At 41.9% G+C, this 25,715-nt stretch overlaps 1 protein-coding gene across 1 annotated transcript; it reads left to right on the top strand.

Annotated features, from left to right (window-relative positions):
- The first annotated feature begins 12,628 nt into the window (after nt 1-12,628).
- Nucleotides 12,629-13,125, top strand: LOC145105435 (uncharacterized). Its single transcript, XM_079042538.1, has 2 exons — nt 12,629-12,722; nt 12,788-13,125. Exons 1-2 carry the CDS (start codon nt 12,629-12,631, stop codon nt 13,123-13,125), a joined length of 432 nt encoding a protein of 143 aa, XP_078898664.1.
- The last annotated feature ends 12,590 nt before the right edge of the window (nt 13,126-25,715 follow it).

Here is a 25,715-nt window from a genome sequence, read left to right as displayed (position 1 = left end):
TTTGTAAAAGAGAACTCATATGCCAAGAGGATAGTGGCAGGAAAATTTACCTTGAAGAGGTTCAAGAGTCGAGCGATGAAGGAACCTCTAACACTAGCACACAAGCTGAGGATGAGACTCCTGTTGAACCAGTTGATGAGTCCTTACCTCTGAGACGTTCCAGCAGAGTTAGTGTTCCACCTGTGTTGTATGGTTTTCATATAACAAGTGAAGGTGATACGTTTATCAGTGATAGTACACTGATAAATTTGGATGAACCTAGCAACTACAAGGAAGCCATGGCGGGCCAATAGTCTACAAAGTGGAAATAGGCAATGGACAGCGAGATTTAGTCCATGTATGACAATCAAGTTTGGAACTTGGTTGGCAATGTACCAGGTCGTAAGACGGTTGGGCACAAGTGGATCTTCAAGAAGATGACCGACATGGATGTGAAAGTACGCACATATAAGGCGCGATTGGTTGCAAAGGGATTTACTTAAACTCCTGGAGTTGACTATGATGAGACCTTCTCACCAGTAGCGAAGATCAAGTCTATAAGGGTTATGCTAGCTATAGCTATGTTTCATAATTATGAAATATGGCAGATGGATGTCAAAACCGTTTTCCTTAATGGGAAGTTGGCTAAAGATGTTTACATGAGTCAACCAGAGGGTTTTCTAGATGCGAAGTACGCTAATAGAGTGTGTAAGCTTGAGAAATCCATTTATGGATTAAAGCAAGCATCTCACAGATGGAATCTTTGTTTCGATGAGAAAGTCAAAGAGTTTGGTTTTTCAAGAAGCGAGGATGAGTCCTACATATATGTCAAAACTAGTGGGAGTATAATTAGCTTTCTGGTATTGTATGTGGATGCCATACTTCTAATAGGAAACGACGCTCTAACCTTGCAGGAGGTTAAATCCTGGCTTAGGAAATGTTTCGCTATGAAGGACCTCGGGGAAGCTGCTTACATTCTAGGGATAAGGATATTGAAAAATAGGAGTAAAAGACTAATAGGATTTAGTCAAAGTACCTACTTGGACACGGTGTTGAAACGTTTCAACATGGAGAATTTCAAGAAAGGAGAACTGCCTATCCAGGGCAATACCAAACTGAGTAAGACTCAGAGTCCGAGTACCGATGCTGAAATAGCATAAATGAGTCGAGTACCATATGATTCCGCCGTTGGCTCGATCATGTATGCTATGACATGTACTCGCCCTGATGTGGCTTTTGATTTGAGCATGATTAGTCGATATCAAGGGAATCCTGGTAGAGCTCACTAGATAGCGGTAAAGAACATTCTTAAGTGCCTGCGAAGGACTAAGGACAGGGCCCTTACCCTCAGTGGGAGTGATGACTTAAGAGTGACATGTTATAGTGATGCCAGCTTTCAGACCGACAGAGATAATTTCCGCTATCAGTCGGGCTGGGTATTTACCCTGAATGGAGGAGCAATAACATGGAAAAGTTCCAACCAGAAGACTATAGCTGATTCAACGTGAGAATCAGAATACATAGCGGCAAGCGAAGCGTCGAAGGAGGTAATATGGCTAAAGAATTTCATTAGAGACCTTGGAGTTGTACCAGCTATAAAGGAGCCTATGGAGATTTTCTGTGATAATGAGGGTGCGGTCGCCTTAACCAAGGAACCAAGGGATCATGGCAGATCCAGGCACATCGACAGAGAATATCACTTAATAAGACATCGGGTAGAAGAGGGACTCCTCGTAGTGAAGAGGGTTTCGTCAGAGGATAACCCAGCAGATCCCCTTACGAAGGGACTGAGTCGGGTTAAGCATTTTCAGCATGCTAGGAGCATTGGCCTAAGGGACGATATTAGTTTTAGTGATTACATAGACAGTTAGAAACTTGTAATAAATAAATGTAATTGACATTTGATGATTAATTAATAAGAGTTTTATTTATAAGTAAAGTTTACTGTCTTTTGTCAATAGTTTATTTTGTGTTTCACTTTTGCATGTTTTGACTTCCAGAATAACAAGATTATTCGAACTATCCACAACCAATCATACTTTGGAAGTAGGTTATGAGGTTAGACTGTCATGAATTGGCTTGTAGATTGTCTTAGGTGTTTAGACATAACAAAAGTTTGCTACAACGTTCATGAGTGCTCCTCAAATAGGATTTGAGTATTGGATTAAACTCACGCTCATGTGAATTACTTCATGGAATTAATCACGAGTGATTGTGATACGATAATATCGTATAGTCTTCAAACCAAGATATATGAGTTGTTGCTTACGAGTTGGTTGTACATTGATAGTACAAAAACGCATCAGTAACTTGATGTTATAAAACATGTTGTTGTGTATAATTCAACAAGTAATTAGTACAAGAATATAAGTCGAAGTTTATTTGTTCCTTTTATCCTAAGAGGATTAAAAGAGATATCTTGGGCCCCTCGATGATTTTGTTTTGACTTATGTGTCGGGCCCGGTCAGGACTCAATTGATGTGTTCAATAAAGTTCTATGTCAAAAAAATCATAAATCGGGAAACAAACAGCTGGACAATGAGTATGACTTAATTCCATGTCTTTGTCCACACGATATCTTGAAGAACAGAGGACCATATGATCCCTTTGTTGGGTTTTGAGCATTCTAACACTCCTATGGTGTACATACAACCCTATAAACCTTGGATCTATGTTTTCTCTATTATACATGCAAATATTAAATATTCCAAGGTTTCATCCTAACTAGCATGTTATGAAGCACCTATACTACAAAGTTCTAGTTAGATGACATACCTTTTGATGTAGCTTGATGTCTTCAAGCTTTAAGAGCTTAGCCCCAATAGTGTGGAAGCCTCAAATGGAATCACAAATCACCAAAACACCTTGGAAGAACTTGAGAGAATATGTATGCACACTAAAATCGGTCCACTCTTATTTTCACACACTTGTGCCAATTTTGTGAGCCAAGGACCCCTTTATATATTATGGAGGATTAGGGTTACATCCATGTAAACCCTAATACCCATGACCTTTCATTTACATAGGATCCATGGGTTAAAAGCTCCATGGACCATCCATGAAAGCTTAGTCCAACCTAAATGAACTTGGCCCATTCCATATATATAAGAGTCCATATTTAATTAGTTCGTTTTGATCACTTAATTAATTCTAAATTAATTTTTGATCAATACTACTTAAATAATATGATTCCATATTAATATATTAGAACTTATAATATATTAATATAAATCATAAATATACTATTCTCAAAAGACTATCCATATAAATTGTGCCGGTGAAGTGCAACCCAAATGGACCATGCCGGGTCGGGTCAAGTACATACCAAATATAGTTATGGACTTAGACATTAATCCAACACCCTTATCTAAAGGACGCGTCATTGACTAGATCAGAGTTTGACAGCGGCTTTTGAGAGCTACGATTTTTAATCGGATTTTGAAGTAGCATTGGCAGTTATAGTTATTAGACTTATCCAAGTGGGAGACTGTTGGATTAGGTGTCTAAGCTCATAACTATAATTGATATGTACTTGACCCGATAGTAGCATGGTCCTTTTGGGTTGCCTTCACCATAGCAATTTGATAGGATGGATATTTGAGAAAGAGGTTATTTGTGATTTATTAATATATTATAAGAGTAATATATTAATCGAGAAATCATATTATTTAATTAGTATTGATCAGGAATTACTTTGGAATTAATTTGGTGATCAAAAGAAAGTGATTAAATTAACGGGGACTGATTAGGTAAATCAGAAATACTTATAGTTTGGGCTAATGGTCCATATTCATTAGGGATGGACGAAATCTATGTGAAGGTCCATGAAGATTTCGTCTAAAGGACCTATCATGTGGGTTATTGGGTAGTTTAAGGCCTAAGCATGTGAATTAGGGTTTCCTAGTTAAAACCCTAAGGATCCTACACTATAAATAGAACCCCTAGCACTCCCAAAATCGGCCAATGCTTCTAAGAAGAAACCCTAGCCGATTTTTGGTGCCTCCTAGCCTCTCTCTCATAATCCTCCATTTCTCTTGGTGTTTGTGACTTATTAGAGGTATCGTATTTGAGGTACCAAGATCTTCAAAGGTCAAGATCTACAAGCTACAACAAAGAGGTATTCATCTACCTTGGTTTATGTTGTAAATCTCGAAATTGTATGCTAGTTAGGGTTTATGCTTTGGACAATTGAAATTGCATGTATAACTTGAGAAAACCTAGATCCAAAGCATTAGGGTTGTATGTGCACCATAGGAATGTTGTAGTACTTAAAACCCATCAATACTAACATAAAATCATGGGCCGGCAATGGTGCCTTTGACCCGCTAAACATAGTGAGGAAACTCATATCGCACTGCCGGAACACACATCCGATCTATGGCTGATGGCTGACAGATTCCCCGAACTGTCAATATCAAACAACACCCAATCAACATTCGAGTCTCAAACCATGCCTAAAAAATATATTGTTAAGGTAACTGACCAATTTACCCTTAATCTAGTTTGGACCAAGACTTAGGCCCAAACCTAATAATCCAAGAGACCCAAATACCAAAACCACTCAAGCCCCAATTTTCCAAATTGCGCCCAAACCCATTGAAGGCCTTTCAAACATAATTATCAGCCCAAAATCTGATGGCCCAACATGACCCAAGATAACTAAGCCCAAAAGACGACCCACACCGAAGCCTAACAAGCCAAACCTTCCTGACTGAGTACGTCGGGCGTACTCAACTGTACGCTAAGCGTACATGCAATCTGACTTGTACGCCCATCATACTCCTCCATTAAGTCCATTTTCTACATTAAGCAGTTAATGCTCTAGATCAGGAGTCCAAACCACAGATCTACTTCTTAAAGAACGTCTAGACCCATAAAGTCATTGACTTGATGACTTTTCATGCCTCAAAAGAACCCAACATCAAATTAAAGCATTAAACTTTCACCAAATGGATACCAACTCATACATGGAGGATTCCAAACCCTAAAGGAGGCAACTTTGGGCATCAATAACCTCAGAAACACCAAGAGTGCCAACTCATAGCTCCTGGAGTGGTACCAAACCATTAGATCTCATTCTTGGGACCAATGAACCAAAAACTCATACATGGTAGATCTAAGACATCCATGATCAAGTTCATAGCTTTTTACCTCAAACAAGCTGGAAATGAAGCCCATAATCCAGATCCATAAGCTCTTCCTTGATCCCCATCCTTGCACCAAACTCAGTCTTCTTCGAAATGGACCAAACACACTAAAAATGGACACCATGAGCTCAAAATACCATCATGAAGGTTAAAGATCGATTTCTAGGGTTTTGAGGACGTGGAGGCTGGTAAAGAGGCCAGCCCTAAGGACTTAATGTGCTTTTATAGGGTACACTCACTTAAAATTAGGGTTTTCCTCTAACCCTCGTACGCCCCGTGTACACCTGGTATGCCCAGCGTACGAGGTTCCACACCCCCGATACAACCTTTGCAGTATGCTACGTGTACCCTGAACTACGCCTTGCGTATCACCCTTCACACCAGTATGCCCCGCGTACTTTCCAGGTACGCCCCACGTACTCGGGCTTCCCTTCAAACCCTACACATTCCAAAGGCCATAACTTCTTCGATACACATCCAATTCCGACGATCCATATATCAGTGAAAAGGTAACGAGAAGCTCTATGCTTTAATCAACTCGTACCCGCCTTACCATACCCCGAACAAATTATCCATTTTCCATAGAAGCCCGAGCTGACAAATTACTGAAATATACTTTAACTCCAAAATGCAAACCAAATACCCGGATCATCCAATATACATCATCCACCTCCAAATGAGCCCTAAACTAACTTCTTCAAGGATCCTAAGCCTGCTAATACCCAATCCTTGATTACCACCCCGAAATGGAAACGATCTAAAACAGGATGTTACAAATCTCCCAAACTTAAATTAGATTTCATCCTCGAAATATTTCCTTACCATTCCCGACATGCCAGAAAAACTGAGCAACACAACCACAACCTCGAACATACCCCAACCTTCCCCAAGGCAACTGAAACCAACCTTTGCAGGGCTTCCCAACCTGCAGAAGAACGAATCCTTTCACTTCCTGTAAATAATCCCTTGCAAAATAACCATATCTACTTATATAGAGACCTGAAATCTCGAGATTGTCAGACTCCCTGGTAGACCGCCCATACTAAACCATTGCTGAATCCATCCCGCTTAATTTCCCAACTGACTACTCAACTTCTGATACTTGAGATTCCCTTTCGAAGACATAATCACAGACCAATTATCCTAGTAGGGAACTTATACTTGACAGGAGGTTCAGATAATCCTTCGGGTGGGAGACTTATCCCTGCAACGGTTAGACTCAGATGAGATCTGCGCAATAGGGTCAAATCATTTACTCTGAGATTATCTAATCCCAACTGCGAGTGACCTAACATCTCCTTCGAATAACAAGCTACTCTACACACAAGCTCCAAATCAATAAGACTGCCCTAACTTATCTGGATGCCCTTCACCAATAATACTAATCCAAGACACAATCACGAGAGCTTGATCTATCATCAAAACTGAATCCATTCATTACCCTTGAAACCTACGAATGATGCCTCGGCATATAATTACCCCAATCCTTATTCTACTGAAATGAAAATCCCACACAAAACACTTGCAATACCCGACTCGAGATCTCAACCAAAATCAACCTAATGCTTAACTCGTAACCCAAGATCCACGGATCTGCACTTACATATCACCCAAGACCTTCTGATAACGACAACCCCTTGCTAAACCGAGATATAAAGATTCCCAACCATCGCTGAGACTACCAGTCTCGCACCTGGTCCAACCACCAGGTTCCCAAGAGTCCAAATAACAAGGCTACCTAGCCTATACACCCCTATGTGTCACACACTGAACACCCACTTAATCCTGCAACTCAAGATCCAAAACCTTGACCCAACAGTCGCTACCAGGTCTCACCTGCATTGCTACAATCACACGGGCATCGCCCACGGGTCCCACCCAACTAAACCACAGAGGAGCCTTACTCACGAGTCCCACCCGCATAGAGCTACACAAGCCTGACTCTGCCTCGGACCCCAATGGTCCTCAACCCAGAACAAAGAAATACTCCTCGACAATCCTAGCCGGCGTGCCCAAGGCACAACTGATTCCCCATTTACACTCATGACCACCTCCAATGTTCGTCTACTTCATACTGGTGAATGCTACAATCCCATCATAGTCTTACAACACTTCAAACCAACCACAGTTATCACCCATGGCCTAACCATACCCTAATAATCACACCCCACTCACCCTGAACCAAAACCTGCACCCAACTGCATCCACTTAGGTGTTCGATTCATACTTCAAATTCCGAAGCCCTCAACCTAGGCTCAACCACAAGCCTGCTATGCATAATAAGGAAGACGCCGACCAACAGTTGGAAGTTTCCTAAACTCCCACTTACACTACCTCGATATAAACGGCCACTTGAGCCGTCTCTCCTTCTGGCCAGGATGTGAAACTTGCCCTAGTTCACACCCTTCCTGATCGATTCTCCCCCACTTGGATTCGACAAAGTTCTCTCATCTCTTAAATCCAATGGATTCCCAACCCATCAACCTTATATAGCATGAACCGCCTATGACCTGCTTATTAATACTAACGTTCCATCACTTCCCTTGATATCATGTCGATGATCAAACAACTCACGCAACTGACACCACCATCTTCCTGTTACCATTCCTCTCCAAGCAACGGTAGTGCTGGAACTCAAAATTTCTTCCATGGGCAACCGCAAATCATGCCCGAATAGATGATAAAACCACTGAAACCTGACTTCACTAGAGAACTAACCCGCTAACCCTGACCAAAGGTCATCTAAGCAATACTCTTGAAGTGATCCCGACAAAGACATGAAACAACAACGGGACACGCTGAACCCACTCAACAAGATACGACCCTCTAAAGATTCATCGAAGATTCCTGGCATGCAGAATGTCATATCACAATCCTTGATAATATAATCCAGACACTAGCAGAGAACCAACCTGAGAGATAACTTATCCCAAACCAACAAAATTCTAACGCAATACAAATTCCTGATACAACCTAAAAGAATACAGAAGATGACATACCCGCAGAGCATCCGAAGAAATCCTGGCCTCCTCCTCCTGAATTACCCCAACCAACCTGAGGACATGGTGAAAAACTACCTTTCGATCCCAGATGACAAGAACTAACAATAGGATCCTCCTTCCTGAAGGATTCTAGAGGTTCACAAGCTCTGGGCTCCAGACGAGCCCCCGACTTCCCTAATACAACCTCGGCCCGAAAGGCCCCGAGATGACCATTCAATAGCTCCAAAATCCATTCCTTGGCTAAACCAAAGACCACCAAGTCCCAATCCTAAACACTGCGAGTAATATCCAATGAGATGAACTCCCATGACCGTGCATCAATCGGCTCATTACCTGCTACTGAGCTGGAACCAAAATCTGAACCCCATTCCTGAGTGCTCAACACCATATCGAGATGACATGGAAAAGATCCGAATATACCCAAGAATCCTTATCCCACAGGCTTCCTAGATTCTCCAACACTCTCCCGATTCAAGTATGGATCCTGTGCTTTCAGTAGTACGACCCCAATACTACCTTCCACACCTATCCATACCTTCCTCAAGAATCCTCCCGAATCCTCTAAGTTGCCTCCTCAACCCATATGCTAACGCTCGCTAACCCGTGTAACAAAGCCCATTGAAGCAACCCCTAGGCTTTCCTAGATTCCTGACCTCACCCTGCCATCAGCTGCTGAAGAGCTCCTCATAATGCGAGTCACCCACCTCATGAATATAGTCACATGCAACAAGGCTTAGATAATCCTTCGAGTAACAGACTCATCCCTACAACGGTTGGACTCAGACAAGAGCTACATAATAGGGTTAAACCCATCACTCTGAGCTTATTCAACCCTTATGACATGTGACTTGATATATTCACTTGGTAGTTAACTCCCGTCACTTAAGAGTTCCACAAAGCACAAAGCAAGCATTATTCGAGCAGTAGCACTCCAATCCCACACACTACAACTCATACTAGGAGCTCCCACCCCCGCTACTGATTGCCTTACGCATGCAAATAAAATCCAATCCAGCATCTCATGCTACCTAGACTACCAGGCATCACATATAAGGCCAACGTATCATTGTCTAATCAGAACTAGCATGCAAGTCTACAAGCACAAACAATAGGAAAACTAAGCATCCCTCCTAGCATTCTATCATGTAGAAACTGGGCAGATCCTTAGCCCTAACTAGCATGTGATTCACAGATTTACAGATTAAAGCATAACGAATCACATGTAGGGGTATTTTGGGAAAACTTACTTCAACTCGGCTGATTGCATGCACCAAACCCTTTATTCTTTTAGAATAAACCCTTTCTAAAATATTTATTTTTGAAAAACTTTACCAAATCCTCAGTTTGAGTTCAGACACACCCGAGAGTGTGCCCGAATCCATCAAACCAACGCTCTAATACCAACTTGTCACGTCCCAAAATAATGACACAAAATTTCTGTTTTTAGATTAATAAATCGTTAATACATAACAACTCGTAAAACCAAGGTAGAAAAGACTTCGCAAAAACATCATTAAGACAGAGTAATTCTCAGAATGTAGAAACATGTGGTGTGTGCTCTGTAATCATCCTGAGCCCTTCAATATTGAAACCGAAGTACCTGAAACATAAACTGAAAACCGTAAGCACAAAGATTAGTGAGTTCCCCAAGATACCACATACCACACATATATAAATCACATGCTGGGCCCCCGTCCTCCAACGAGCCTCGCCCGGTCTTGAGTCCCACTCGGCCTCGGACCCCGCCTGACATCGAGCCCTGCTCGGCATCGAGCCCCACTCGGATTACAGATTTGTTATTCTCAGGCCTCTCCTGTCACTGGGCCTCGCCCACTAGACACATACAACATATTACATAATCATGCTAACACATAAAATGATCATAAACATTAGCATATGTGCCAGTCATCGGGCCTCACCCAGCATCGAGCCCCGCCCGGTACACACATAACCATATAACTATATAATCATATAGACATATAACCGTACTAGCACATGCAATAATCAGAAAGACTATAGCATACCATACATTCATCGGGCCCCACCCCGTAATCATAAGACACATACAAATAATTAACATACGATATCCTCCTCAGGCCTCACCTGACATCGGGCCTTGCCCGGTAACATATCATCATATAACGCATGAAAGAGTTGAGTAGACATCTAGCATCCTAACATAAAATCATGGGCCAACATTGGTGCCTTCCACCCGCTAAACATAGTGAGGAAACTCACCTCGCACTGCCACAACACACAGACGATCCCTGACTGCTGGCTGACAGATTCCCCGAGCTGTGAATATCAAACAACACCCAATCAACATTCGGGTCTCAAACCATGCCAAAAAAAATACATTATTTGGGTAACTAACCAACTTAACCTTATTCTAGTTTGGACCACGACTTAGGCCCAAACCTAATAATCCAAGAGGCCCAAATACTAAAACCACCCAAGGCCCAATTCATGGCCTAATTTTCCAAATTGGGCCCAAACCCATTGAACACCTTTCCAACATAATTATCAGCCCAAAATCTGATGGCCCAACAGGGCCCAAGACAACTAAGCCCACAAGACGACCCACACCGAATCCCAACAAGCCAAACCATCCTGACTGAGTACATGGGGCGTACTCACCTGTACGCTAAGCGTACATGCAATATGACTTGTACGTTATGCGTACAAACTTGTACGCCCATTGTACTCCTCTATTAAGTCCATTTTCAACATTAAGCACTTAATGCTCTAGATCAGGAGTCCAAACCGGATATCTACTTCTTAAAGAACGTCTAGACCCATAAAGGCATTGACATGATGACTTTGCATGCCTCAAAAGAACCCAACATCAACTTAAAGCATTAAACTTTCACCAAATGGACACCAACTCATACAAGGGGGATTCCAAACCCTAAAGGAGGCAACTTTATGCATCAAGAACCTCAGAAACACCAAGAGTGGCAACTCATAGCTCCTGGAGTGGTACCAAAGCACTAGATCTCATTCTTGGGACCAAAATGAACCAAAACCTCATACATGCTAGATCTAACACATCTATGATCAAGTTCATAGCTTTTTACCTCAAACAAGTTGGGAATGAATCCCATAATCCAGATCCATAAACTCTTCCTTGATCCCCATCCTTGCACCAAACTCCATTTTCTTGGAAATGGACCAAACACACAAAAAGAGGACACCATGAGCTCAAAATTAGGGTACACTCACTTAAAATTAGGTTTTCTGTAATCATCGTATGCCCTGCGTACACCTCGTACGCCCAACGTACGAGGTTCCACACCCCCGATACAACCTTCGCAGTACGCTACGCGTACCCTGAACTACGCCTTGCGTATCACCCTTCGCACCAGTACGCCTCGTGTACTCGGGCTTCCCTTCAAACCCTACACATTCTGAAGGCCATAACTTCTTCGATACATATCCAATTCCAACGATCCATATATCCACGAAAAGGTGACGAGAACATGTATGCTTTAATCAACTCGTACCCGTCTTACCATATCCCAAACAAACATCCATTTTTCATAGAAGCCCGAGCTGATAAATTACCGAAATACCCTTTAACTCCAAAACGCAAACCGAATACCCGGATCATCCAATATACATCATCCACCTCCAAATGAGCCCAAAACTAACTTCTTCAAGGATCCTAAGCCTGCTAATACCCAATCCTTGATTACCACCCAAAAATGGAAATGATCTGAAACATATTTTTCTGATCCAATCCTGGACTGCGATTTCAGATGATAAACTCTTGTTTCTCAGTTCTTATACATCCAACAATATCGAATATAACCAAGGTAAAATCGACTATCCTCCCATATTTTTCTGATCCTGGACTGCGATTTCAGATGATAAACTCTTGTTTCTTAGTTCTTATGCATCCAAAAATCTCGAATATGAAATTTAGAAGATCCAAAAAGTAATAAGGTTGAACATGATAGCAGGTTAAACCCTCTTTTCCCTCTTTATAGGTTACTTATACATAAATTATATATCATCCCATTACCCTTTCCACCACACATCCCCAAATTATTTTCAAATTCTACTTTGAGAAGGGTGTTCTTGGAAATATAAGAAATTGATGTCATTTGCACGTAAGATATGGGTAGGGTTTGTTATAAAATGGATTGCAATTTGCTTATTTTGGTCATATTATGTGTGAATGTTGATCTATTTCATTTTGAGGTTTCTAGAACTCGCCAGTTTATTACAAAAAACCTCATTAATCATTTGGGATGAAGTACCCATGATTCACAAGCACACATTTGAAGCTTTAGATAGAACTTTGAAATATATATATTCAAGTTTCATAATCCTAGAAACTCAACTTTGCCATTTGGAGGGAAAGTTATTCTTTTTAGAGGAGATTTTGGACAAATTCTGCCTGTTATCCCAAGTGGTAGTAGACAAGACATTGTCAATGCTTCCTTAAGTTCATCATATTTATGGCAACAATGCAAAGTCTATCAATTAAACAAGAATATGAGGCTAACTGTCGGAAGTGATACATCTTCTATTCAACAGACAATGGATTTTGCAAAATGGCTTTTGGATACAGGAGAAGGGAAACTTGGTGGTTATAACATTCCAGAATATTTTCAATTAATGATATCCTAATTAATGATCCTTATGATCATATAGGTTCATTAATCGATTTTGTATATCCTTCAATTCTTGAAGATTCTAACATTCCAGAATATTTTCAAGAAAGTGCAATACTTGTTCCAAAAAACGAAGTTCTCGAAAAAAGAAATGATCATTTGCTAGCATTATTTCCAGGAGATGAAGTCGAATATCTAAGTTTAGATAAAATATGTCAATCTGAGTTTGTCCGTGAACAGTTTGAAGCCAATTTATACTCACCTGATGTTTTAAATGGTCTTAAAGTCTCAGGTCTGCCTAATCATAAGTTAGTTTTGAAAGTCGGGGTTCCAGTTATGTTACAGAGAAACATTGATAAAAAAAAATGGCTTATGTAATTGCACTAGACTACAGGTGATATCTTTGGGCAAACGTGTTATTGAAACAATTATCATATCTGGAAGTGATATTGGAAATCAGATCTTTATTCCAAGAATGACCATAACACCATCTGAAAAAATAAACCCATTCAAATTCCAAAGAAGACAATTTTCATTAGCTGTTTGTTTTGCAATGACAATTAACAAGAGCTAAGGACAGTCCTCATCTAAGGTTGGTTTGTTTTTTAAAGATCCGGTTTTTACACATGGTCAGTTGTATGTTGCCCTATCTTGAGTTCAAAGCAATTATCATACTAATTACCAATTTAGAAAAACTAACTGATTTCAAATCCTAAAAATTTGCACATTTTAATTAAATTAATAGCCTGTAATCCATAAAATATGGTTTTTAAAATTTAAATTTTATTAACATCATCTGTAAATAAGGTATACAATAAATTTGTGCAACTAAAAATCTGGTGTCAAATCGTTAATTGTCGTGATAAGGCTAATATCTCCCGATTTTTTAATATTCTGGACGATTGGCAAATGAAAAGTATAAGAATATATACCTTCATACGATAAGAAAGCCTTCACAGTTTCGTCATTCGTCTTATTCCTGTTTCTTCTTCGTGATTCTATTCCATGTTCTGCTACTAAACAAGTTCAACACAATAGGTATTCCATCTGTTTCTTCCTGTTTCCTGTTTTTTACTGTTTGTTTCTTCACATCTTCAAATCTACCACCATTGGAAACACAAAGACAATAGAAAACAATGAAACGTTAGTCCTTATTGTAATATTCCGATTTCGATTTGCTTTCTCATCTTCTATCACACAAAATCACACTGAAAAACAACAAAAAAAAACTATTATTTCTTATTAGTTTCTTATGTTGATTTTTTTTATATGTTGATAACAACAATGTAGTTTTGTAGAATTCTAAAAGTAAAATATTCAAATAAGAAATATATGAAACTATGTTGTTATCAGTAGACTAAATTCATGAGTTTTCATCCTCCTTTCTTATTTTCTGAATCGATAATCATGGATTTGTCTCACTAACTTTTTTTTAAGTAATCATCACACTAGGTGTGAGACCCGTGTATTACACGGGTTGATTAAAAAAAAGTTGTATATAAAACTGTAAATATTAAGCATTTTTTCTAAGTAGAAATTTGAAATATATACAAAGAAAATGATGAATAAATAACTGAATCTATATTAATAAAAAAACTATTAACATATAATTGTTAATTTAAATTATAATACATTTCCAAATAATTATCTTTATATAGTAATATGATGCTATAAAATTTAAATGAAGCAAAACATTTGAAGCTATAATAATAAACAAAAGAAAAGTGCACTGCAATTCCCATTTGCCCCTGATTACAAAAAACCTAAATAGGAACATTATCAAAAATTGGAAAGACTTCATATTCAACGTGTAACACCTGTTTCGAGTTTGTAGGGCGTTGGTGCATAAACTCGGCGAGTTGGGAGCCCAACTCGTCGAGTAGAGTCGTGATAACATGGAATGCGGGACGGGACCGACTCGGCGAGTCCGAGCTGTTTAAAGAAAACCCTAAATTTTGGGGTTTTCCCCCTATATAAACGACATTATACTCCTTTATAGCCTCCCTTAGCATCATAAGAGATCGTTTACGGCCGCAAACACTTGGGTGTGTGAAGTAAGAGCTTTGGGAGCTTAAACCTTGGGATTGTGGAAGGAATTCCAAGCTTGAAGAAAAAGTATCAAGGGGAAAACACTATATCTAGCATCTAGTTCGTCTTGGGCATTGAATTAAGGTATGAATATGTTACCTTAAGCCTAGATTCTATTTGAGAGTTATGACCAACTTTGAGGAAATGGAAGCAAGCTTAGATCTGGACCTATCACAAGGATATGGTTCCAGATCTGGACCTTCTTAGGTCCCAAATATCATAAAGTTGCACCTTTTATTAAGCTCATTCCCTCTCCATGCATGAAAACCTTGTTGAAGGTTAGTATTGGTGTTATGGCCATGTGAGGCCTTGCATGCACGTAAAGTTTGCAACTTTACGTGTTATCCACACTAGTAAAGGATAGATTTGAAGTTTGGGACCTTGAGTCCCACTGGAAAAGACCGTAAACATAATGGACTAAGGGGACTCGGCGAGTCGTGCAAGAGACTCGGCGAGTCAAGAGGGTTTTCTCATTCACGGCCAAGGGTTTACGGCCAAGGGTTCATGGCCAAGGGTTCACGGCCAAGGGTTTACGGTCAAGGGTGTTCAGTTGGTGGTTTACGACCGTGAACATCAAGGAACTCGATGAGTCCCTCTAGTGACTCGGCGAGTCGATGAGTTAAGCAGGGACCCGACGAGTGACTGATTGTACTCGTCGAGTCAAGGTCAATATGGACTGTTGACCTTGACTATAGACCTTGACTTTGACCAGGGTTGACCATGGGGGTATTTATGGGATTATGTTGAGTTATTTACTCAATGATTATAGGCAGTTTGGGAGGAGCAGTGTGGGATATATCTGACTTCAGTTTTCCAGTTCTGCCTTGGAGAGGTGAGTCTTCTCACCATATCAATGGGTCTAAGGCACCAAGGCCGACCCATTTTATGAGATACGGTTTATTGATTGAATATGCGATGTGATAGTATGTCATTTCCATGGAAGACCACGTGGGGGTTTCCGTGGCATTTGGCATAGAACCTTGGAGGGTTTCCATGGCATCCTAAAACATTTGCTTGTATAGTTTGCATTATGTCTTGTTTGGTAGGAAGACGTTGTGGGGGTTCCCAAGGCAGGAAGACCTTGTGGGGGTTCCCAAGGTAGGAAGACCATGTGGGGGTTCCCATAGCAGATAAAGACCACGTGGGTGTTCCCGTGGCATTTGGTATAAGACCCGGGAGGGTTTCCAGGGCTTCCTTATTTGTCGAAGGCATGACTTATGTGATATATGTAGCGTATGGATAATTTGATACGTGTTATGTGGTTTGTGTGTGGGATATACTCTGGGGGACTCACTAAGCATTCGCTTACAGTTTGTGGATTTGTTTCAGGTTCATCTGAGTCCAAGGGCAAGGGCAAAGATTGATGGCGCGGCGTGCACTCTCTCTCAGGCGACTTTATGGGACACTCTCATATTTGAAAATAAAGTTGTAATGAATATGGATTTGAAACAATTGTTTTGGAATTTCTTGATTTATGGGAATGTGTTTGGTTAATTAAAAATGAAAAATGTCTTTGAAAAATTGGGTCGTTACAAGTTGGTATCAGAGCCTTGGTTTAAGGGATTCGGGCACACTTTCGGGTGTGTCGGGACTCAAACTAAGGAAATGATAAATTGTTTTCAAAATAAAAGTTAAAAACTTTTAAGAAATGAAAAGAAGAAAGTGCAACGCGCACGATCGGCCGAGCCAAGTAAGTAAGTTCCCAATGTGTTAGCCATGTTATATTGATATTTGAGCTTGATGATCGAATGAGATTTTGCTATGTGTATGCTTTTAAAATTGTATACGATTAGGATCTTAGAGCCTCAGAATGATTGATTTGGCCTTATTTTCTGTTCCTTGTTTGGTTGTGGTCCTAGGGTAGAATCTTTTATTCGAAAGTCTATTTGATCCTTTTCTGTGTATTATTTGCATGCATAAAGGCAACCTGTTATGATTGGTCTGATTGATACTGGTAGAGCAAATCTTAGGACAGACTAGGATTTGGGTTATGCGGTGGTTTGTAATATATGATTTGTTTTGGGACGAATTGGAGCTATCAGGTAGAGCTTTGGGAAAGGCACAGGTAGGTGTGGAAGGTAGTATTGGGCCCGTACTACTGAAAGCACAGGACCTGTGCCCGAGCCAATGCTAGATCTGATCACTCCAAGGAGGACCGATGTGGGAAGATCCCCTTTATAGATGTCCTGACTTATGACATTTTAGTTCAGCATGGTGGTGACATGATTCGAGACGGGGGGATCAGGATCAGGATCGGGATCAGGGTCTGGGTCTGGATCGGGCAGCGGTACCGAGCCTATTGATGAGAGACTGCGCGATATCATTGCATCCGAGGTTACAAAGGGCATCCTTGACGCTAACCCACTCATCTTTGGGACGGTCAAGGAGGGCATTATGGAGATCATAGAGGAGAGACTCAGATCATTCAGGGCTGAGATTGCGTCGGGCCAGATTGGGGCCAGGACTCCCTCGTACCGGGAGTTCAAGGTGTGTGGGGCGCCGGAGTTTTTCGGGGTCAGGGACCCCATTGTCAGCCGACACTGGGTGGCGGAGATCGAAAACGCCCAGCACACGAGTTCTTGCCCGGATGTGGAAAAGGTTGGGTTTGCTTCTTGCATGCTGAGAGACAGAGCCCGGGATTGGTGGGGCGAGGTTACTAAACAGAGTGGGACCAGCCGGGATGGCTGAGATGACATGGGTCGAGTTTGTTCGGCGATTTGATTTGGAGTTTCCACCACCCATTGAGGTGCAACGACTAGTACGAGAGTTTCATGATTTGCAGTAGACCACGGAGACTGTGGCGGAGATCACCGCCAAGTTTCGGGAATAAGCTTTGTTGATCCCTCAGTATGCTACCGATGAGGAGATGAGACGGACCCGATATCATTCCATGCTGAGAGATGATATCCGGGAGTTTGTGAGCTTTACGGGTGCAAAACCCTGAATGAGATGGTGGAGAAGGCCCGTGGGAGGGAGATGGAGTTGGATTCTCGCACGTAGCGGAAAATTGAGCAGGTGCAGGCAGCAGGGGGTTAGGCTAAGAAGCCTAAGATCTCGGATACATCTAGTAAGGGCCAGCAGGGCCGTGGCCGGTGTTCCAAGTGTGGGAGATCCCACGGGGGAGCTTGTCGGGGGTCGAACCCGGTGTGTTATACGTGTGGTCAGTCGGGCCACGTAAGCAGGGACTGCCCCAAGAAGAGCCTGATATGTTTCCAATGCAACCAGACTGGCCATAAAAAGGCCGACTGTCCGAGGTTGCAGGGAGGAGGGGGAGCAGTGGCGGCGCCCGCGCTCGCCACAATGAGGATTACCGATGGTCGCCCTGCTAAGGCGGAAGCTCCAGCAGTGAAGAGCCGTGCATTTCAGCTGACTACCGAAGAGGCACGCGCAGCGCCAGATGTTGTGGCTGGTACATAATTATTCTTCCCTGCTCTATGTATATGTTTCGCTTATGTGTATTATATGCTTGTATAGAGACCTTTTTGGTCAATGGTATGTCTGCTCATGTCTTGTTTGATTCGGGTGCTACCCGATCGTTCGTATCTCTTGCGCTTAGCAAGAAGTTCCGGGACGCGCCGGGAACTTTGGATTCCCCACTCGAGATAGAGATTGCAGATGACCGCACCATTAGTGCTACGAGGGTGTATCGGGACTGTGTCCTGAATGTGCTTGGTGAGAGATTCTGTGTCGACCTAGTCCCGATATCGTTGCGAGGGCTGAAAGTGATTATCGGAACGGATTGGTTGGGGGCCAACGGGGCCATGATCGACTGCGAGCATCAGTTGGTGAGGGTTCGGACCCCAAGTGGGGGAGAACTGGCGATATATGATGATAGGGCATCGCAAGGGCCGACCCTCTGTTCGGCTGCGAGGGCTAGGAGATTTCTGCAGCAAGGATGTATGGGATTTTTGGCTTATATCTCAGATACGAAGGTTGAGACCCCAACGGATATAGGCAGCATTCCGGTTGTCCAGGAATTTCGGGATGTTTTCCCCGAAGAGTTACCAGTAGTGCCTCCGGAAAGGCAGGTCGAGTTTCGCATCGATTTGGTGTCGGGTGCCGCTCTGACAGCAAAGGCACCATATCGGTTGGCACCACCCGAGATGCAGGAGTTATCTACACAGTTTCAGGAGCTATTAGACTGAGGATTCATTCGTCTGAGCAGTTCCCTGTGGGGAGAACCAATTCTTTTCGTGAAAAAGAAGGATGGATCCCACAGGATGTGTATCGATTATAGGGAACTAAACAAGCTAACGGTGAAGAACCGTTATCCGTTGCCAAGGATCGATGATTTGTTCGATCAGCTGCAGGGTGCGTCTTGGTTTTCCAAGATTGATCTTCGGTCGGGATACCATCAGATGAGGATTCGGGATGAGGATATACCAAAGATCGCTTTCAGGACTCGGTATGGGCATTATGAGTTTGTAGTGATGCCGTTTGGGCTCACCAATGCCCCAGCAGCGTTCATGGATCTTATGAAGAGGGTGTGTAGACCGATGTTGGATCGATCGGTGATCGTTTTCATTGATAATATCCTGGTCTATTCTAACACCAGGGAGCAGTACGAACAACACTTAAGGGAGGTGTTGGAGACCCTAAGGGCGGTGAAGTTGTATGCCAAGTTCTCCAAGTGTGATTTCTGGCTGCGAGAGGTACAATTCTTGGGGCATATCATCAACCAGGAGGGTATTTCGGTTGATCCAGCCAAGGTTGAAGATGTAATGCGGTGGGAAGTACTGAAGAATGCATCAGAGATTCGTAGCTTCTTGGGTCTAGCGGGTTATTACCGAAGATTTATCCAGGATTTCTCCAAGATTGTTGTGCCATTGACCCGTCTGACCAAGAAGAATGTGACGTTTCGGTGGGGTACAGATCAGCAGTTAGCCTTCAAGACCTTGACGCGGAGATTGTGCGAGGCTCCGATCCTTGTACTACCTGAGGGATTAGATGATCTGGTAGTGTACTGTGACGCATCGATTTCAGGGTTAGGTGCGGTACTGATGCAGAGATGGCACGTGATAGCATATGTCTCACGACAGTTGAAGCCGCATGAGGCAAATTATCCCACTCACGATCTGGAACTAGGGGCATTGGTATTTGCCCTCAAGATTTGTAGGCATTATTTGTATGGAGTGCGGTGTACCATTTACACCGACCACAAGAGTCTGAAGTATCTGATGGACCAGCAGAAACTCAACATGCGACAGAGGAGGTGGTTGGATGTGCTGATGGATTATGACTGTGAGATCCTTTACCATCCAGGGAAGGCCAACGTAGTGTCTGACGCTTTGAGTCGTAAGACAGCAGGTTCCCCGATTGGGAATGTGTGTTTGAGAATGACGGTGATCTCTCCATTGTTGGAGATGATCAGAGAGGCTCAGGTTGAGGGTGTGAAGAAAGAGAATTGGAAGGTAGAGAGAATCCGAGGGCAATATCCTTTGTTTGTTAAGGATAGTTGTGGTCTTTTGACGCAGTGTGGCCAGGTGTGGGTACCGGTGACCGAAGGAGTGAGGCAGAAGATATTAGAGGAAGCGCATAAGTCCAAGTTGTCTATACATCCAGGAGCTACGAAATGTATACGGACTTGAGGCTGAGTTATTGGTGGCCCTGCATGAAGCAGGAAATTGCTTGGTTTGTAGAGCGATGCTTGACCTGCAGGAAGGTCAAGGACGAGCATCAGCGGCCTCATGGTAAGGTCCAACCGCTACCCATTCCCATGTGGAAGTGGGAGGAGATCACGATGGACTTCATTACGAAGTTGCCAAGGACGGCGAGGGGTGTGGATGCCATATGGTGATTGTGGATAGACTGACGAAGAGTGCCCATTTCATTCCGATATCCGAAAGTATATCCGTAGAGAAGTTGGCAGATATTTACGTGCGTGAGGTGGTGTTTAGACACGGGGTGCCTGTGTCGGTAGTTTCTGACCGCGATGTTCGGTTTACATCTAGGTACTGGAAGAAATTTCACGAGGAGCTGGGCACTCAGCTACATTTTAGCACGGCGTACCACCCCCAGACCGACGGTCAGAGTGAGAGAACGATCCAGACACTAGAGGATATGCTACGGGCATGCGTGTTGGATTTTGGAGGGAGTTGGGATACGTATCTTCCACTGGCAGAGTTTTCATACAATAACAGTTACCATTCCAGTATCGACCGAGCTCCATTCGAGATGTTATATGGTCGGAGGTGCCGAACCCCGGTTTGTTGGGATGAGGTTGGACACCGGGTCATGGGAAGGACTGAAGTGGTGCTCAAGACTACTGGGTTGATTCAGCAGGTGCGCAACCGGTTGCGGGCCGCGCAGAGCCGTCAAAAAAGCTATGCTAACCGACGACGATCAGACCTTGCGTTTCAGGTGGGGGATTTCGTGTTGCTGAAGGTGTCACCCTGGAAAGGGATCATCAGGTTTCGGAAGAGGGGCAAGCTGGGGCCTTAGTATATAGGCATGTTCAGGATCACGGCCCGGGTGGGCAAAGTGGCATATCGCTTGGATTTGCCAGAGGAGCTTAGCCAGATACACAAAACATTCCATGTGTCACAACTTCGGAAGTGTGTCACAGACGAGGCTGCAGTTGTCTCATTAGGTGATATCCAGGTGGATGAGAGCTTAAACTACATCGAGAAACCCGTTGTCATCTTGGATGGGAAGACGAAGGTTCTTCGGAATAAGGAAGTAAGACTGGTGAAAGTGCAATGGCAGCATCGGAAGGGTTCCGAGTTGACTTGGGAACCGGAAGAGGAGATGCGAGAGCATTACCCCGATTTATTTGGGTCAGCAGACTTCGAGGACGAAGTCTAGTTCAAGTGGGGGAGACTTGTAACACCTGTTTCGAGTTTGTAGGGTGTTGGTGCATGAACTCGGCGAGTTGGGATCCCAACTCGTCGAGTAGAGTCGTGATAACATGGAACGCGGGACGGGACCGACTCGACGAGTCGAAGGGTCGACTCGGCGAGTCCGAGCTGTTTAAAGAAAACCCTAAATTTTGGGGTTTGCCCCTATATAAACGACATTATACACCTTTGTAACCTCCCTTAGCATCATAAGAGATCGTTTACGGCCGCAAACACTTGGGTGTGTGAAGTAAGAGCTTTGGGAGCATAAACCTTGGGATTGTGGAAGGAATTCCAAGCTTGAAGAAGAAGTATCAAGGGGCAAACACTAGTTCTAGCATCTAGTTCGTCTTGGGCATTGAATTAAGGTATGAATCTGTTACCTTAAGCCTAGATTCTGTTTGAGAGTTATGACCAACTTTGAGGAAATGGAAGCAAGCTTAGATCTGGACCTATCACAAGGATATGGTTCTAGATCTGGACCTTCTTAGGTCCCAAATATCATAAAGTTGCACCTTTTATTAAGCTCATTCCCTCTCCATGCATGAAAACCTTGTTGAAGGTTATTTTTGGTGTTATGGCCATGTGAGGCCTTCCATGCATGTAAAGTTTGCAAATTTACGTGTTATCCACACTAGTAAAGGATAGATGTGAAGTTTGGGACCTTGAGTCCCACTGGAAAAGGCCGTAAACATAATGGACTAAGGGGACTCGGCGAGTCGTGCAAGAGACTCGGCGAGTGGAGAGGGTTTTCTCATTCACGGCTAAGGGTTCACGGCCAAGGGTTTACGGCCAAGGGTTCACGGCCAAGGGTTTACGGTCAAGGGTGTTCAGTTGGTGGTTTACGGCCGTGAACATCAAGGAACTCGACATGTCCCTCTAGTGACTCGGCGAGTCAATGAGTTAAGCAGGGACCCGATGAGTGACTGATTGTACTCGTCGAGTCAAGGTCAATATGGACTGTTGACCTTGACTATAGACCTTGACTTTGACCAGGGTTGACCCTGGGGGTATTTATGGGATTATGCTGAGTTATTTACTCAATGATTATAGGCAGTTTGGGAGGAGCAGCATGGGATATATCTGACTTCAGTTTTCCAGTTTTGCCTTGGAGAGGTGAGTCTTCTCACCATATCAATGGGTCTAAGGCACCAAGGCCGGCCCATTTTGTGAGATACGGTTTATTGATTGAATATGCGATGTGATAGTATGTCATTTCCATGGCAGACCACGTGGGGGTTTCCATGGCATTTGGCATAGGACCTTGGAGGGTTTCCATGGCATCCTAAAACATTTGCTTGTATAGTTTGCATTATGTCTTGTTTGGTAGGAAGACCTTGTGGGAGTTCCCAAGGCAGGAAGACCTTGTGGGGGTTCCCAAGGCAGGAAGACCATGTGGGGGCTCCCATGGCAAATAAAGACCACGTGGGGGTTCCCGTGGCATTTGGTATAAGACCCGGGAGGGTTTCCAGGGCTTCCTTATTTGTCGAATGCATGACTTATGTGATATATGTAGCGTATGGCTAATTCGATATGTGTTATGTGGTTTGTGTGTGGGATATGCTCTGGGGGACTCACTAAGCATTCGCTTACAGTTTATGGATTTGTTTCAGGTTCATCTGAGTCCAAGGGCAAGGGCAAAGCTTGATGGCGCGGCGTGCACTCTCTCTCAGGAGACTTTATGGGACACTCTGATATTTGAAAACAAAGTTGTAATGAATATGGATTTGAAACAATTGTTTTGGAATTTATTGATTTATGGGAATGTGTTTCGTTAATTAAAAATGAAAAATTTCTTTGAAAAATTTCGTCGTTACACAACGATTCAAAAAGAATAAAAAATCAAGTTATTCACATAATGTCAAATAACGAACTTAAGGAGTCAAAAGCAAGAATAACAACTTACTTCCATGTCACACCCCCGAACCAAGTAAAACGGTGGAATCGTCCGAGGGTGGATGTCGTCATGTACAGTATCATAACAATTGAATAATAGAGATCAAAACATTCCAAACATTATATTAATAATTTATAAGTTTTTACATTGTATTCGAATCATTGTTTGACTCCAAAAACATACGAGAAAAATATAAGACGTAACAATGCTAAGCTCCGTCTTCACAAAACCTGTGTGAGTACCTGTCTACTGATTCCCTGAGAATACAAGTAGTTTTGAAAAAGTGTCAACATTTTAGTTGGTGAGTTCATAAGCATTTTGTATGAGAAAGATGTGTCTTTGTTCCTTGAAACTGATAGTTGTTCTTCCAGAAAATCCAATATTTTCTTTAAATGTAACGTTGTAGTCTTAAATGTTCCAAGACCGAAATGTACAAGTATTTTCCATACATAAAATAGTAATATGTTTTTTATTTATATATAAAACCATTTGAATGCATGTTTCCAGAAATGTAAACTGTATTGTACCAGAAAGTAGTGTAATGTAGTTTTATCTAAATAAAACCATTTGAAGATATGTATGTATTCGTAAACCAAATGTAATGTTAATACCCCTTGTGAGTTATTATAACCATGCTAATGACCTAGATGGCCTGTACGACGTTCTTCAGGCGTCGGAATGGTACAACATTTGTCACCCCAGACCTGCCGGTCCAACTGTAGCTAACAGTTTAGGTGCGGGATTGTCAGTCCCGTATAGATCTATACACAAGTGTCACGCTCTCTTACGGGAGATTCTAGTTATAATACAAGAACTTTAATATGTACTGTGTTAAGTACGGTGAAGGAATGTCTCACAAAGACGCATTAACGGTTTACGTGTAGTATAATGAAAGCTGATTTTCTTGTAAAATGTATATATATTCCTTTTGTAGTGTTTAACTAGTGTAAAAGTAATTATACTTTTAAACAATTATTTCTTTGTCCCCAAAGGCTAAAATAGTGTGAATGTTCCATAAACTATACCTCTTATAGTTTATATAAATGTTTCGTTGAAATAAGGAATCCTTTGTATACTATTATCAATTTACCATGATAATGAAATGAAATGAAATAATTATATATGTATGTTTATATAGTTATACCCTTTTTGCTCAACATGTTATAAAAGGGTTAAAGTTTTATTGTAATCAAATTTGTACCCCTATGTATATTTATATTTTCTGAAAATACAAATGTAACGATTTGTATATTAACACAATTTTTCTTGTGTTATACTTGCATTCCCCCCCCCCCCCCCCCCTAAAACATAGAAAAATCGTGAAAACTGTAGGGGTATGAACTCACCTCGGGTGTGTTTTTTTGGCTAGATAACTAGGTAAACACGATGATCTTCAAGTTAGAATACATGAAAGTGTTCGTATCCTACGAGTTTTTAACACATAATATTGTGTGTAAATTAGTTGAACTTAACATGTATAGTGTTGTAAAAACACTAAATTTCACAAGAGAACTTACCAAATCCATAGAATTAACTCTGAAGAAATGGTTTTTCTGGGAAGTGTTCTTGATGTTTCTGGGTAATTTTATGAAGATTTGAAGGTGTTCTTGAGGATAAAGCATATGATCTTGAAGATGTATGAACTTGGATTCAATTTTAAGAGCAATTTGGGAGAGTTTTTGAAGTATAAAATGAGAAATGAAAGGAAGGTTTTCGGCCATATATATATATATATATATATATATATATATATATATATATATATATATATATATATATATATATATATATATATATATATATATATATAAGATGATGTGACATTTGCATTGGTAAGTGGATTTTATCACATTAAGAAGTGTACCACCGTTTAAACCAAAGATTTCGGCCTATCCTCACCGAAATCTCCATGATTTCAGTCTAAGGCTTCAACCGAGAACCAAGTCTTCGGTCTAGGGGTTCTCGGTCCAAAGGGATTTTGGTCTAGCTGGATCCTCGGCCTAAGGTGTTCTCGACCTAAAAAGTGATTTCGGTTCTAAATGGACCACAAATGGTGATTTTAGTTTTGGTGATTTTTGATTCCTAAAATTGAACACCTCAAAACCAATATGAATTTTCATGATTTAATTTTAACTATTTGACTTTTG

This window comes from Lactuca virosa, chromosome 4, assembly GCF_052849685.1.
Source record: "Lactuca virosa cultivar CGN04683 chromosome 4, Lactuca_virosa_CGN04683_v6, whole genome shotgun sequence".
Classification (NCBI taxonomy): domain Eukaryota; kingdom Viridiplantae; phylum Streptophyta; class Magnoliopsida; order Asterales; family Asteraceae; genus Lactuca; species Lactuca virosa.
The sequence above is the reverse complement of the archived record's forward strand: the minus strand, read 5'-3'. Positions and strand labels throughout refer to the sequence as shown.